General features: G+C 52.3%; 1 protein-coding gene across 1 annotated transcript in view; it reads left to right on the forward strand.

Moving 5' to 3' along the window:
* Positions 1-16,863, forward strand: part of ARHGAP35 (Rho GTPase activating protein 35) — an 89,772-nt gene that overhangs the window by 48,515 nt on the left and 24,394 nt on the right. The window contains exon 3 of the mRNA XM_040977861.1: positions 5,860-6,004. Within this exon, the coding sequence (XP_040833795.1) occupies positions 5,860-6,004 (145 nt within the window). The remainder of the gene's footprint in view (positions 1-5,859; positions 6,005-16,863) is intronic.

Here is a 16,863-nt window from a genome sequence, read left to right on the forward strand (position 1 = left end):
CCAGCACCATGATGTAGTAGACTTTTGCCTGTGGTCCTGGCATCCCATGCGGGTGCTGGTTTGAGTCCTGGCTGCTCCATTTCTAATTCAGCTCCTGCTCATGGCCTGGAAAAGTAGCAGAGGATGGCCCAAGTTCTTGGGACCTTGCAGCCACACGGCGGCATGAATAGAGCTCCCAGCTTGGGATCAGTCCAGCTCCAGCCATTGTGGCCATTTGGGAGGTAAACCACCAGATGGAAAACATCTCTAGCTCTCCTGTTTCTGTAACTGCCTACCTTTCAAATGAAAATAAATATTCCCTTGCCTGGTTCACCCTCCATGTGCCTGCAGCATCTAGGGCTGAGCCAGGCTGAAGCCAGAAACAGGACCCACATACTTGAACCGTCAGTTCTTGCTTCCCAGGATGTGCTTTAGTAACAATCTAGAATCAGAAACGGAGCAAGGTTCTGACCACAGACACCCCGAGATCAGATGTAGACATCGTAAATGGTCCACCATGGCAGCAAAGGCCCTCCTCTCAGAGGTTTCCTGACTAGCAGGCCTCTGCAACCACCGAGGGGGTGAGGCAACAGTGTGCAGCCACAGCAAAAACCACATGAGACAGTCTGATCAAGCATGTCCACTTATTGTAATGCAAGCACAAATGTACATAGACTAAGAAAGGGGAAGGCAGGGAGGCCTCTCCTACAGTCCTGCCACCCAACAATGGCACTGTAATTGGCTAGAAGGCACATCTGTTTAAACCCTCCTCCAGTCATGTCATAGGTCACATACAGCACTCATGGCTGGCAGGTTGGCTGTGGATCGTGTATGCCAGCTAGGCTGGCAGGTAACATGGAACACACCTGATTTCTTAGAATTGCTTGTCAAGGAAGCCAGCACAGCTCGTCCAAGGACAGAGAAGAGAGACCGGGGTGCAGCCCATGGCTCTTGCCTGTGTGACCAGGTTGAGGTCTCGGTTAGCTGAGACCGTTGTGAGGTTCCCCCGGGGACATGGTGTGCTATGTGCCTATGACCTCCCATGTGGGCCAAGCAGGCAGATATCCAGGGGCGATCTCCCATACCCACCCCAGAGTCAGGCTTGTGTTCAGGAAACCAGGTGGTACACAGCAATGCACTGTTACTTATTAAATATATATGTATATGTAAAAGGACCAAGGGAAGGTGCTGCTGGCTGGTGCAGGCCCTTGTCTATGTCCAAGCCTGTCCTTCAAGTTGCTCTTGTCAGGGAATGCAAAGGCTTCAGCATTCCCAGAGCACAGCTCCCTTGGAATGGTGGGACTCTGAACCTCCATTTTCTGGAGTGTGAAATGGGGATCACCCCCTCCTGGTGCAGGGGGGTTGTGAGCTGGGAGGCAGTGTGCAGAGCACCTGCCCCTGGGAACCAGTGGGCTGGGCAGATGTGGCCGCTGCTTTGAGGCCCAGTCTCCTCCAGCTGGAAGCTCTTCTCAGCAACGTGCCAAGCGAGTGCCCCCAGAAGAAGGCAGACGTGGGGTAGTGCCGCTTCCTCCTCTCTAGGGGCCCGCCACAGAGAGTGCTCCCGGGGCACACTAATGAGTGACACATGTCTGACAGGGGACATGAGACATCTGGTGAGCCACTCAGGAGATGGCATTTCCATCTGGAATCCCAGTGGCCCCTCAGAGGCCTGAAGTATTGGTAGTTACATCAACAGTCTGGCGCAACTCTTGGCATGCACCGCAAACTGATTTTCTTACTGGGAAGGTTTAGAATTAGTTGTGCAAGAATTCGCTGCCTAATTTTGTGACACCCTTGGGAGGCTTCAGCTATTTCAAGAAGGAACTCTGTAAACTGGAATTTGTTTAAATCTTAGAGCGAGCAAGATCACATCCCTGTCACTCAGCAAGAGCAGGGTGGGGGAGGTGGGTTCCTGATTTTTAAGTTTAAAAGGGTTGGACTAGACCAAGAGGTCTTTAGGGTGAAAAAGGTGAGCGAGGTGACCCTGACCCCTCGTAGCTTGTCTCCTCCCTCCTTGCCTGACCCTCGGAGCCATAGCAGCCATACCAAGAAAGCTCACTGCATATTCAGTAGAAAGCACTGCGGGGTACCCCACACAGGGTAGGGCCCCAGCAGAAGTGGCCTGGGTGGGTGCATTGCATTGGATGTCATGATCATTGCACCCTCATGTATTCCAGCAGCCATGTAGTCATTCTGAACATCCTGGAAGCTTTCAGAGGCGGCAAAGGCCAAAATCCTCCATCCAACAACCGTGACTTGGCAAGCTGTTGAACTTCTGGGAGTCAGTGTCCCCAGCTGTAACATGGCATTCTTTTTTTAAAGATTTATTTATTTTTATTTGGAAAATTTACAGAGAGGAAACACAGAGATCTTCCATCACTGATTCACTCCCAAATGCCTTCAGCATCTAGAGCTAAGCCAGTCTGAACCCAGTAGCCAGGAACTTCTTCTCGATCCTCCCACATGGGTGCAGGGACACAAGGGCTTGAGCCATTGCGTGTTGCTTCCCAGGCCAAAGGCAGAGGGATGGATAGGAAGTGAACCAGCCAGGAAAAGAACCAATGTCCACCTGAGTGCTAGCATCATTGGCAAAGAGCTAGCCTGTGGACCGCTGTGCTGACCCCAAGTAACACCTAACCTGCACATCAGTTGTGACTCTGTAGTGAAATGAATCATAGGAAAAAAAATAAGCAAAGATCTGGGCCCGACGTGATAGCATAGTGGCTAAAGTTCTCCCCTTGTACATGCCAGGATCCCATATGGTCGCTGGTTCTAATCCCAGTGGCCCCGCTTCCCATCCAGCTCCCTGCTTGTGGCCTGGGAAAGCAGTTGAGGACGGCCCAAAGCCTTGGGACCCTGCACCCATGTGGAAGACCCAGAAGCGGCTCCTGGCTCCTGCCTTTGGATTGGCTCAGCTCTAGCTGTTGCGGCTGCTCAGGAAGTGAACCATCGGACGGAAGATCTTCTCTGTGTCTCCTCTCTGTATACCTACCTTTCCAATAAAAATAAATCTTAAAAAATAAATAAGCAAAGATCTGAGAGATTCCCTTGAGGGAAGCTGTGTTTTCCAGCTCCCTGAGATGGGTAAAACACTCCTGCCTGGCCTCGTTCTAGCAGACAAGCCCAGCTCGCGGGGCTGCCGCTGCCGCTGCCTCAGACAGGGCTGCCGAAGCCTAGGCACCACGACACCTCCTAGCACTTCCCTTTTAGCTCAGATTGTATGGCTTAGCAGCTGGTGTTTGGACGTCTCAGTTTAATCATAGAACAAAGCTTTCATGTTAATTCTGACAGGCGGATTCTGCAGAAGCAGGACTGTTGCATACCTTGATGGAAGAATGTGTGAACATCAGCAGTCTTCCTGTGTGTCCTGGCCCTCGGTTCTCAGCACCCCCCAAGAGCAGGGAGCTGGCCCTGAGGCCCTGTCACACACCTTGGCAGGCCAGTACACACAGCACCTGTCAGATCTTGAGTCTGCAAAAAGGCTTACATTTTTTTATTTAGTTAGTTATTTTTAAATTTTATTTCAAAAGGCGAAGTGACAGAAATACCTCCCATCTCATGGTTGTCCCTCCCAGTGCTCACAGCAGCCACGGCCGGGCCAGGCCAAAGCCGCAGCTGCATGTGGGTCCCTGTGTGGGTAGCAGAAATGCAATACTTGGCTTTTTTTTTTTATTTATTTTTATTGCAAAGTTAGATATACAGAGAGGAGGAGAGACAGAGAGGAAGCTCTTGCATCCAATGATTCACTCCCCAAGTGAGCGCAACGGCCGGTGCTAAGCTGGTCTGAAGCCAGGATCCAGAAACTTCCTCCGGGTCTCCCTTGCAGATGCAGGATGCCAAAGCTTTGGGCCGTCCTCGACTGCTTTCCCAGGCCACAGGCAGGGAGCTGGATGGGAAGCAGGGCTGCCGGGATTAGAACCAGCGCCCATATGGGATCCCAGGCATGCAAGGCGAGGACCTTAACCACTGTGCCATTGCACCGGGCCCTCATACTTGGCTTTTTAAGACAATGCCTCTCCATTGTATTATTAATAGAAAGCTGAATTAGAAACTGGGATTATCCAGGAATCAGACAGGCACTCTAACATGGCAACCAAGAGGCCACTTGACCCCCTGCACCGTGACACCCACCTCTCTGGTATTACATGTTTCTGTAGGAGGCAATCCCAGAGAGAGAGCCTAGATTCCATTGTCTGGGCCCTGTTGGCCTCAGCAGTGTGTCCAGTCGGCCGAGCAGTGAGGCATGCTGTGAAAGATCAGCCTCCACGCCCTGGCTTCTTGGCCAGCAGACGCAAGTAGACTTGATGTTTTCTTTGGTGTGGGTCTTCCTCTCCACAGGTCCCCCACCCCCACACTGAGTTGCACAGGAAGTCCTCAAGGAATCTCCGACCCAACAGGAAATGATGTTTCCCCTATGATGGGGTGCTGCGGGGGAGGAGGAGGGGCAGGAGAAGGAAGGGCTGAATGACTTGTGATTTGGCAGTTTGCTTCCTTCGGTGAATTTGGTGTAAATAAAAGTCTGCGAATCCCTCAGGGCCATAGGCTGCGCGTATTTCCAAGCACACCTGCCCTTCTGAGCTGGTCTCGCCAACGTGGAGACGGGACCCGGCTGCGGCTGTGTACCGTGATTCTGCTGTTAACTAAATAGTCTCACCAAAGATCAAAACTTTTTTATGTATTGTATTTTTATTGGAAAGGTGGATATACAGAGGAGAGGAGAGACAGAGAAGAACTTCCATCTGCTAATTCACTCCTCAAGTGACTGTAGCAGCTGGAGCTGAGCCATTCCAAAGCCAGGAACCAGGAGCCTCTTTCGGTTCCCACAAAGGTGCAAGAACCCAAGACCTTGGGCCATCCTTGACTACCTTCCCAGGCCACAAGCAGGGTGTGCAGGGCCACCAGGATTAGAACCAGTGCCCATATGGGATCCTGGCGCGCAAGGCGAGGACTGTAGCCACTAGGCTACTGTTCTGGGCCCAAGATCAAAATTTCAAATGCAGTTGTTTGGCTTCAGGAAAAATTTGTTTAGTGCAGGTATTTTTCCCCTGTGTGAATTCCAAATACAATGCCTGGCTGCATGTGGAGCAGAAACCCTGAGTGGTGGTAGAGTGAACGCAGCTGCACCATGATGACAACTCGGCTGGGGTTGAACGGAAGGACTCTGACTCACTAATCATGTCACTTAGGCACTGCAGACTGTCCTTGGGGTTTGAAGGAAATGGCAGCCATAGCTTGTGGGTGCCTAGGAAGATCTCACACAGTGCTGCCGCAGCCTGAGGATGGTCGCTCCAGGGAAAGAAAAGACAAAGCTATTTTATTTACCTGGCCTGGTGAGTGGGACGAGTGGGAAGTAACCGCCCACTAGTGTATCCAGAAGGACCCTCACCGGGGCTGGTGGGTTTGGGGCAATGCATGTTCTTTTTCTGGAAAGAAGCAGATACTAATTTTACTTTCCACCTTTTTACCTTTGTAGGGTTTTAGCCATCTTTCTGTCTGCAGCATCTGTCACGCATGTGGCGTGTTTGGAAGGGTTCCCGCTCAGCCTCGTGGATGCCTGATAACGGATGTGGATAGCCATCTCATTGTTAGTGTATTATATAAACATGGCTTGCTGCTTATAAACATCTTTGTTCTGACATGCAGCCTCACACCCAAGGTGTGACTGTGGCCAGTTTCTGGCATCTGATGCGATACTTGGAGGCCAGCAGATATAAAGGCAGTGAGAGGAACAAGTGGCGCTCTCTTTGTTCTGCTTGACACCTTTGCAGCCAGAGCAGGATGTTTCCAGCAGTGTGCACAGCGCTGAGCTCCCTGCGGGGAGCCGGACTGGCCCAGGTAGATACTCACTTGCTTTTGTGCTTCCTTCTCTCTTCTGTGCAGAAACCAAAGCCCAAGTCCAGGCCATCCATCACCAAGGCAACCTGGGAGAGTAACTATTTTGGGGTGCCCCTAACAACCGTCGTGACTCCAGAGAAGCCAATCCCCATTTTTATTGAAAGATGCATTGAGTACATTGAAGCCACAGGTAAGAGCGCGTTGGCGGGCCTGCGCTTTCTGGAGTCAGTGCGGTTGATTGGTTGTGTGGTGGAAGACTTCTCGGGGAAGGAGCTGGGCAATGGGACAGCTGTCACCCTGGCGGCTGCTCCGGCTTGAGGCTGTCTTATGGCGTTGATTAAAGGTCGGGGCAATCCAGCCTTTGGAGCCATAGCTGTTGTGGGTCAGGCACCACCTTGGGCTCACAGCAACCTGCCTACCTGTGCTGGCAGTGCACGCTGCGGCCCTAGAAGCAGCCTGAGGGCACGTAGCGGGCACACAGAGAGCCCTGGCTGGGTCCTGATGCCCTGGATTTCTTGGAGCACGTGTGTGGTTGGGCCTGCGCCGGTGCTTGCTGTGGGACAGGTGCTTGAGACTGACGTGTTGATGGAGTTTTCCCTGTGGTAATAAAGCGGCTACAGTGATCAGACGTCTGCTGGTTATGCCACTGAAATTCAGCTCCACTGTCAGTGTGGTTTTACCACAAAGGCACTGTTGAAAATTTTCTGCTGTATTTCTAAAGTGACAAAATGCTGTTTGTGTTAAAAACTTCTGTTTCAGTCACTTAGAACTCCATTGTATGTCTCTGACCTTCTGGTTTCATACTGTTGTTTCCGTGGTTATCTGCTAGCTCCTTCCATGGGTATTTGAGAAGGTGCTGTAACAAGCAGTTCCTAATGTGTGGTCCTGAGCACTGAAAGCTTGGCTTAGGAATGTAGGCCTGTGGGCCCATGCCGTGGCAGAGTGGGGAAGGCCACGCCTGTGACTCCAGCATCCCGTGTGAACACTGGTTTGTGTTCCAGCTGCTTCACTTACCATCCAGCCCAAGGTAACAATGAAAGACGGTCCAAGTGCTCAGACCCCTGCACCTATGTGGGAGACCCAGAAGAAATTCCTGGTTCCTGGTTTCAGCCTGGCTTGTCCTTCGCCGTTGTGGTCATCTGGGGAGTGAAACACTGGATAGGAGATGCGTCAGTCCGTCTTTCTGTAACTTCCAGCCTGGGCTGGGTTGAGGTGGTAGACGGCAGCCTCCCCTGTGCTCCTAACTGCAGTGGTACCTGCGGGGACACTAGTGCCGGGTGCTGTGGACAGCTTGCTGTTGGGATCACCACAGCAGCAGCACGGAGCTGGTGGCAGCGCTAGCGTGTGCCGAGGATGTGCCGCTCCAGGAAGGAGGGCTCCCAGGCTGAAACCCCTACCTCCACCCCTGACGGCTGCCGTGCCAGGCAGTGACTTTGGGCGGTGGTCGGGAATCGAGTGAGGAGAGACCCTTGCTGTGGTCCCTGTGGCTCTGGATGCCACTCTGTGCTAAGCACTCTGCTTTCCTACCCACTTCGTTCTGGCCCCTCTCCCTGCCGACCCCGTGCCTGGAGAGGTGGTGCCACTTTCGTGGGAGGCAGACCAGGAGAGACGTTTCCTCAGTGTTCATTTTGAAGTCATTTCAGAGTTGTGGGGAGGATACAGACTCCGTCTCGCCTCAGTGTTAGCGTGTGACCGTGTCGGCTCTTCTGCGTCTCCTGTTCGGGTGTGTGCTCTCTGCGTGGGAAATGGAAGCTGCTGATGCTGGGTACCTTTGCATCCAAGATCACTCTCACAGAAGCACCACAGGAGTTAGTGTGGATCCCTGTCATCTCGTCTGTCAACATTTTCATTTTGCCAGTTGTCCCACTGATAGTGTTTAGCCAGGGATAGAACATTTTTGGTCCAGACCTAATCCCGGATCATGTTACCGTTGGGGTAGTTTGCTGTAGTTTGCTCTTCGTGCCCTCACGAGCTTGCTGTAACGCATTTTGGAGCGTGACGTCTGGCCTAGCAGTTGAGACAGCCCTCATAGGAGGGCCTGGTTCGGGGCCTGCCTCTGTTTCCAATCTGGCTTCCCTGCTAATGTGCCTAAGAAAGGCCAAGTGCTGAGGTCTCTCACCCAAGTGGGAGACCAAGAAGAAGTTCCTGGCTCCTGGAGTAGACTGGCCTAGCTCCAGGCATTGCAGCCGGTTTGGGAAATCCACTCTCTCTCTCAACTCTGCTTTTCAAATCAATAAATAAATATTAAGGGGAAAAAAGGAAATTGGGGGAGGGGATTTAAAACTGTTATTTATGAGCTGTGTGTATGTAAGGAGATGTCTTAATTATACTTTCTAAAACTTTCTTTTCCCTCTTCATAATGTGAAACTATGTTCTAGAAATTCAACAGGAGACAAAACTTAGATATTTTTAAAAGATTCTGCTCTTTCATTTAGTGAAAACCACAGTTGATGATTGTGCTATGTACCTTATTCTTAGCTCTGCAAATATGCACACTTTATTTTTACATAATTCATGATATGCAGTATGATCCATCTCAGAGGTCTTGCAAAGTAGCCCTCTTTGGTGAGGCAGAAGGGCCTGGAATTGACCAGCTTACCTATTCTTCCTGCTTTTTTCCAGTTGAATACAACTTAAGGACAGTAGCTTTGTGGCCCAGTAGATTAGGCCGCCCCTTACAGTGTTGGCATTCTGTGTTGGAACAAATTCCACTTGCAGTGCAGCGCTCTGCTGACACATTTGGGGAAGCAGTGGAAGATGGCCTGAGTGCTTGGGGCCTTGCTATTGATACAGGGGACTTAGCTCTGGGCTCCTGGTCCTGGCCTGGCCCAGCCTCGGCAGTGGATGTACCTGCAGACAGGAGAGCTCCGTGCCTTTCAGATAAACAAACAAATCTGGAGAAGGATTCACTAACCGTGAGTTCGGTTGGAGGACCATTCTTTTTGAGAACTACTACAACAGAGGAAGAGATTGTCTATCCTTTGATTCACTCCCCACGTGGACATAAAAATGTCTCTTTCTCTGTTGTTCAACCTTTGAAATAACATTTTATTGTGAGTAAATTGCCAGCTCCCTTTAAACACGGAAAACGAGAGAAAAAGATCCTTGTTTCCTCGCTGGGCCTTTGCTGCCCCTGGTATTTATAGCCCAGGCGTCTGCTCAGGCTCCTGCGTGGGTGGTCCCTTTTTAGGGCAGCTGATGACACCAAGTGAGATGGTTTCTTCCTTGCACCTGTCTTTTTTCTCGAGTTTCCTGGCCAGTTCCTTGGCTCTTTGTTTCGTATTTGTAAAGTTGGAATGTGTTCAAGAAATGGCCAAGAGGTAGCCCAGCTTGCAGACTGCTCCACGGGTGCTGCCTTCCGGCCCCAGGCCCTGCGGTGGCTCCTGTGGCTCCTTGCCTACACAGTCAGCAAGGCTGGGGGAGGGTGCGTCCCTCGCAGGGACCCTCGCAGGGACTGCCACAGAGAACGGGGGGGAGCGGGGGGGGCCTGACTGCGTATTGCTGGCTCCAGTTACCATCTATATGGAAAATTAGCCAAGGCCATGGAGTCACTGCTCCCTTCTGTGGCAGAATGATTCCTAAGTGACAGCAAACAGCAGCCAAGCTAATTTGAGCTCTCTGGTGCATGACAGGAAGTAGCAATATTTGATTCTGCATGTTTTATCTTCCTGGAGTGTAGCCAAGGAGTGGCTCTGAGCCTGCCCCCGGCCTCCTGAGAAGTGATGAGGGACCGTGTCTTCACAGCTCCCAGTGACCACAGGGCCCCAGCTGAGCATCCGGACTCAGGGAGGACTAGGCCGGATGGTTAACCATGCTGGTTGGGACGCAGAGCCCGCATTGGAGAGCTGCTCCACTCCCAGGTCTAGCTTCCTGCTAATGTGCACCCCTGGGACAGCAGGACCCAACTCAGACACTGGGCCACTGCCGCCCTCAGGCAGACCTGGTCCTGCTCCTAAGCTCAGCCTGGCCAGCCCTGGCTGTTCTTCATACTCTCTTTCTGTTCTCTCTTCTTCCCTTCATCCCTTCCTTCCCCCCTCCTTTTCAAATAAATTAACAGTAAATAAATAACTATGGATCAGGGTCACTTTTTTTTTTAAGATTTATTTTATTTTTATTGGAAAGTCAGATATAGAGAGAGGAAGATCTTTTGTCTGTTAATTCACTCCCCAAGTGAACATAGTGGCCAGAGCTGAGCCAATTGGAAACCAAGAACCAGGAGCCTCTTCCGGGTCTCCCACACGGGTGCAGGATCCCAAGGCTTTGGGGTATTCTCAACAGCCTTCCCAGGCCAGAAGCAGCTGGACAGCGGCGGTCTTTTAGGATCCCAACTTATGCAAAGCGAGGACTTCAGCTGCTAGGCTCCTGTGCTGGGCCCTTGAAAGGCAGAGTTACAGAAATAGAGAGATCTTTTAAATCATATCCACTGGTTCATTGCCTAACTGGCCACGGTAGTTGGAGTTGGACCAGTCATGAGCCAGGAGTTTCTTCCGGGTCTCCCATATGGGTGCCAGAACCCAAGCACTTGGGCCATCTTCCACTGCTTTCCCAAGCCATTAGCAGGGAGCTGGATCAGAAGTGGAGCAGCAGGGACTCAAACCAGTGCCCAGATAGGATGCCAACACTGCAAATTGTGGTTTTTCTCACTACACCATAGCACAGCCCCATCAGAGCCAGATTTCAGTCAGCTTTTTACAGCTAAGGAATGCTCATGTTCTACCGGAGGAATGCCCAGGCCAGGCCCCACGCCTATCCTCAGTGGACTGGGATCCTGAATCCTCTCGGGGCACAGCATGCCCGAGTATCCCTCTTTGACGCTACACACAGCTCAGTGTCTTGTGGCCTGGGAAGGCTGTGGAGAAGTGCCCAAAGCCTTCGGATCCTACAGCCGCATGGGAGACCCGGAGAGGCTCTGAACTCTTGACTTCAAGTCAACTCGGCTCTGTCCACTGTGGCCACTTGAGGAGTGAATCATCAGAAGGAAGATCTTCCTCTCTGTCTCTCTGTATATGTGATTTTCTGATAAAATTAAAATAAATCTTCGGTGCGGTGGCCTAGTGGCTAAAGTCTTCGCTTTGAACATGCCAGGATCCCATATGGGCGCAGATTCTAATCCCGGCTGCTCCACTTCCCATCCAGCTCCCTGCCTGTGGCCTGGGAAAGCAGTCGAGGACGGCCCAAAGCCTTGGGACCCTGCACACGTGTGGGAGACCTGGAGAAACTTTTTGGCTCCTGGCTTCGGATCGGCGCAGCACTGGCCATTTTGGTCACCTGGGGAGTGAAGCATCAGACAGAAGATCTTACTTTCTGTATACCTGACTTTCCAATAAAAATAAGTAAGTCTTTAAAAACAAACAAAAAAAGAAAGAAATGATCTGTCGTCACATCTACTAGGCTACTTCCCACTGCTCTTGCAGTTATGGAGCAGTCCTGTGCTCTGGCTTTATTCAAGCGCCTGGCACTCGAGGCTTCATGGCATGGTTCGGCGTGTCTATGTGCAGGATTGGCCTTGCTCTCCGGGCAGCACCTCACTGTGCCTCCTGCTGTAGCCACAGGTCCTTTATTTATTTTATTTTTTTCTGTTTTTAAGATTTATTCACTTTTGTTGGAAAGGCAGATGTACAGAGAGGAAGAGAAGAGACAGAGAGGAAGATCTTCTGTCTGATGATTGACTCCCCGAGCGGCAGCACCGGCCAGAGCTGAGCCAATCCCAAGCCAGGAGCCAGGAGTTTCCCCAAGGTCTCCCACATGGGGTAGAGTCCCGAAGCTTTGGGCTATCCTCAACTGCTTTCCCAGGCCACAGGCAGGGAGATGAATGGGAAGCGGGGGCCGCCGGGACTAGAACTGGCACCCATATGGAATCCCGGCACGCTCAAGGTGAGGACCCCAACCACTATGCCATTGTGCCAGGCCCGGGTCCTTTATTTTCAAACCCTTTGCACAGTGCTTCCACTCAGCAGGTGGTGTGTGTAAACGGAGCAGGGGCTTTGGATGGGCCCTTCCAGGACAGGAAGCACAGCCAGGTCCGGCCTGACTTCCCCTCGTCAACCGAGTGGGGTTCTGAAATCCTGGGTTCAGAAAGACATAATGTTCCTGACACTCATGAAGCAGTGATTGCTGGCACGGGCATTGTCGCCCCGCACGTTAAGCTGCCTCTTCCACCATCGGCGTCCTGTGTCAGAGTGCTGGTTCGAGTGTCGCTGCTTTCAGTCCAGCTCCTTACTGTTGTTCTGGGCAGGCAGAGCGTGTGGGCCCTGCCATCTTTGTGGGAGACCCACGTGCAGTGCATGGCTCCTGGCTACAGCCTGGCCCAGATCCAAGTGTATAGGTCATTTGGGGAGTAAACTAGTAAATAGAAGATTTCTGTTACTTTCCTTTCAAATGCATATATCTTTGAAATTTTTTTTTAATTAAAATAATTAGCTGTCATCTTGCTTGCAGCGGGGAGGGTAGCTGACGCTGAGCTATTACTGAGAGTCCTGAGCTTCCTCGGTGTGCGAGGCTCCGGACGGTGCAGGATGCCCTCTGACACCTGATGCCCAAGGGTGGCGGAGACAGTCACACCAGCACACAAGTTTTCAGGCAGCCAACATTATTGGATTTTGAAATCCTTGGAGATGAAATGGCTGATGCCACCACGTGTGGGCGAGGGTGGGGATGGGTAGCACACTCACACTGCACACAGCAGGAGTCAGCTTGGCAGTCTGCAGCAACGTGCCCCATTTGCTGCGTGTTGGGTATTCACTCAGCACAACCCTTCCAGGTTTTGCCTCAGAGCAGTGAGCACAAGGGCACACAGACATGGCATCTACTGGTCCCAAGCCTTTGGGCCGTCCTCACCTGCCTTCCCAGGCTGCAAGCAGGGAGCTGGATGGAATTAGAACTGGCGTCTATATGGAATCCCAACATGTTAAGGCGAGGACTTTAGCTGCTAGGCTACTGTGCCAGGCCCCACAGGTTCGTTTCTTCAATTTGTCATTGAAATGTACCCTATATTCACAAAAGCACAGAATCAGCAATGTGATACAGCCAGTTAAGCTGCCCTTTGTGGTGCCACCATCCCGTATAAGTGCCAGTTCCGGGCTGTTCCTCTTCTGATTTAACTAATATCCCTGGGGAAGCAACAGAGATGCCCAAGTGCTTGAGCCCCCGACACCCGTGTTCAAGACCCCACTAGAGTTCGTGGCTCCTGGCTTCCACCTAGTGCAACAGGTGGGAGGTCACATACTCTCTGTCTCTCCCTCTGATTGCTCTGCCTTTTAATGAAAAATGAATAGCTTCTCTTTCCCATAATCCTTTGTGCTCTCTTCCTTTCCAACTTGGGTGGGGGGCACGGCCATCAGTGCAGTGACGACCCAAGAAGACGTCACCCTTGGCAAGGGCGTGTGCAGTGTGGACTGCAGCAGGTGCAGCTCTTGACCACTCAGAGACCTGGGCGTTTGCTGTGAGAGAGATGGTGACTGCAGATGTGTGTGTTGATGCCCGGTGGGCAGAGCTGCTGGGCCAAAGGGAAAGGGGATGCCCGTACCACGTCCAAGGGGGGTTGTCCAAGAAGTGTAACCATGACGGAGATTCACCAACAAGCCCTGCACTTCGGTTACCTGTGTACCTGTCCAGCTTGCACAGACCTAGTCAGTATACATGAAAACTGGAAAAAAACCTTTTTAAAATTTTTTTCTTTGGGCCCGGCGCGGTGGCGCAAGTGGTTAAAGGTCCTCGCCTTGCACGCCCGGGATCCCATATGGGCGCCGGTTCTAATCCCGGCAGCCCCACTTCCCTTCCAGCTCCCTGCCTGTGGCCTGGGAAAGCAGTCCAGGACGGCCCAAAGCTTTGGGACCCTGCACCTGCGTGGGAGACCCGGAAGAGGCTCCTGGCTTCGGATCGGCATAGTATCGGCCCGTTGCGCTCACTTGGGGAGTGAATCATCGGATGGAAGATCTTCCTCTCTGTCTCTCCTCTCTGTATATCCGCCTTTCCAATGAAAAAACAATAAAAATAAATCTTTTAAAAAAAAAAAAAAACTCAGTCATGGGCCTAGTGCAATAGCGTAACAGCTAAAGTTCTCGCCTTCAACGCACCAGGATCCTATATGGGCACCGGTTCTTATCCCGGCAGCCACGCTTCCCATCCAGCTCTCTGCTTATGGCCCAGGAAAGCAGTCAAGGACGGCCCAAAGCCCGGGGACCCTTTACCTGTGTGGGAGACCCGGAAGAGGTTCCTTGCTGCTGGCTTCAGATCGGCAAATCACCGGCTGTTGTGGCTAAGATCTTCCTCTCTGTATATCTGCCTTTCCAATAAAAATAAATCTTTAAAAAAAAAAAAAAAAAGGCCTTAGTCATTCCAAATGCAGTCTTCTGTCTGACTTCTTTCATTGAGCATTTTGGGAGCTTCCACCGTGGGATCCATCTATTCATCTGTGGTTGTGGATTGTTCCTTCTCATTACTGGGTGTAGATTCTATTTATTTATTTATTGCTTCTGTTTTAGCTGGGCATTTGGGTACTTTCCGGTTTGGAACAGTCACACCGAGGGCCACTGTGAACATGGGTATGTGTGTTGGTATGCACCTATGGGGCAGCTTTGAATAGCATGGTATCAGATCTGAAAAGGCAGTGACCCATGGCCTGGCACCCCTGTGCTCTTGGCTAGGAATTTATGGTCTTGTATCTCAGGAGTGAGGGGACAGTGCTGGACAGGGTCATTGTGGCTATTCTAAAGCTGTGTCACTTTGTTAGCAGCTGGTTCTCTCTCTCTCTCACATAGACACACACACACAGCCTAGCCGTAGTCTCCGTTGCCTTGTGGCGTCACGCTTTTTTGCTGTGGTGTGCTCCAATGGCTCAGGTGAGTGGCTGTTTCTGCAGCCTTGGGCCATGTCCAGAGGGCTGCAGAGTGGTCTGTGAGGAGACCAGGAGGAGCAGAGCCAGGATCAGGGTGAGCCGGGGCTCGTGGCTGTCACTGTCGCTGAGCTGTGTGCGTCATCCCCGGGTCAGAGGTGACCCTTGGCTCCACAGCTGCAAATGGGGGCCTCTCTAAAAAGGGCCTTTGACGAGTACTTAGCTCGGTGACCTCCCTCCTGATTTAGCTTGTTGGCCTGGGTAAATGTGCAGAATGCTTTCTGCTCGGCAGATTTCAATTCACCGCTAATTGATGGCAGCATCTTTAGGGAAAAGCATTCACCATTAGATCAGAGGCCTCTGGGAGACAGCCTCGCAGCCAGCCGGCCTGTCCAGGGTAGTCAGATGGGCGGGGGTGGGGAAGAGAGATGGGACAACCGTGTTAGTAACTGCGGGAGTGCAGTGGAGAAGCCACAAGCCCTGGGGACCTTGTGCGTGGGCAGGGGTGTGCTGTGCTTTCCCTCCGCACTAGAGAGTAGCTGTACGGTGTACACCAAATTGCTGGGCTCCAAACGTGGGCCCTGCTGTTTACCAGGAAGTGTTTGTCATGTCCACGCCTTGTCCGGACTAGCAAACAAGGGTAATGATAGGACTTGGAGTCCTGCAGGTGGTTCGGTGTGTCAGTGACCTCCTGGCGGTGTGTGGCAGCCAGCAAGTCCTCGGTCTGTTGCTGCCATCATCCTAGGTGCGCCTCTGCTCTGGCTAGACCCCCCCCTGCTGAGGCACCTAGTCAGGCTGCCCCCGGGGAGGGTGGCCTTGGTGACTGGGGATTCCTAAGGGTCACCTAGAGGTGAGTCAGACATGGACTTCGCTGCTACTTGTCTTGGCTGAGCACTCTGTCTCTGAGTGTGTGTCCATCCTTTGCAGAGGGCGGCTGGTGCTCACACCCACCATGAGTCAGGATTGCGAGGCCTGGTCAGAGTGCAGCTGAGACACGGGAGCTGGGCCCTGTTCATCTTGAGGACCTGGGAGCCCTTGTAGTTTTGTTGTAATTGCTGGTTCGCCCTCTGCCTGTGATCCAGGCTGGCTTTGAACCCTCACCGCGCTGTGCATTTCTTGTGTCCAGGAACTTCCTTTCATGCCCCTCGAGATCTTGCTGCTTGCTGGGCCTGGCCATAGACTCCTGTTCCACAGAGTCCTCCCTCGCCTCCAGAGGACACCCCTTAATGAGGTCCTTTTGTGTTTTTCATTGCTTGCTTTCAGAATGCCAGAGGACTGGAGCCCGGGTAGGTTGTTTTTGTTCAGTCAGCAAGTACAGGCCAAGTACCTTATGCCACACACCATGTACTTTCAGGGTGGTGGTGGTGTGGTAGTGCACAAAGCAGATGAAAATCCTTACCCTTGGGGCTGCCTCTGTGGCATCGAGGGTTAAACTGTCGCCTTCAGTGCTGGTATCGTGTGGGTGCTGATGAGAGTCCGGCCACTCCATTTCCAATCCGGCTGCCTAGGAAGGCAGCAGAGGAGGGCCCAGCTGCTTGGGCCCTGCACTCCTCTGGAAGACCCACAGGAAGCTCCTGGCTTTGGCTTTGCCTCACCCTCTCTCTGCCTTTCAAATAAATGAAAGACTTCTTTAAAAAAGAGAAAAGGAAATCCTTGCCCTCCAAAGCATGGTGCAATGGAAGAGGGGAGAAAGCAAGTGACGGCAGGTGAAGCTGAGGGCTTTCACTGGGAGCATCTGGGCTGATAGCAGGCCCCTGTCGGGAGGAGGGGTCGTAGCTGGCTGGGAACTGAGAGGGAGCTGCTTTCTTGGGGAGTGTTGTGGGGAGAGTGCCTGGGCCTGCACACCTTCATTTTTGCTCTGGATTAAGATGGCAGCGGAGAATCTGAGTGGGAGACTCTGGCCTTGGTGCCTCCGCAGTTGACTGTGGCCACTTTGGTGGGGGGTGGAGGACTTGGAGGTCTTTGTGCAGATCTTCCTCCAGCCTGCATGCGTTCCCCCCAGGAACAGCCTGGGGTCGAGAACAGAGGGCAGAAACGAGGCGGTTCCTGGCTTGGCTTTCCAAACTCTTCTGTCCACACAGGATTCCTTAGCACAGCCACCTTCACCGTCATGCCTCCTTTCTTCACTGCCCTACTGCCTCACATGTGCCCGTCCTCCTCAGCTGCTGACCACTCTTCAGAATCTGCCTTGCTCCCGGCAGGCCTCTGGTGTGCAT

The sequence above is a fragment of the Ochotona curzoniae genome, unplaced genomic scaffold (genome assembly GCF_017591425.1).
Source record: "Ochotona curzoniae isolate NIBS_2020 unplaced genomic scaffold, NIBS_Ocur_1.0 contig_2861, whole genome shotgun sequence".
NCBI lineage: Eukaryota > Metazoa > Chordata > Mammalia > Lagomorpha > Ochotonidae > Ochotona > Ochotona curzoniae.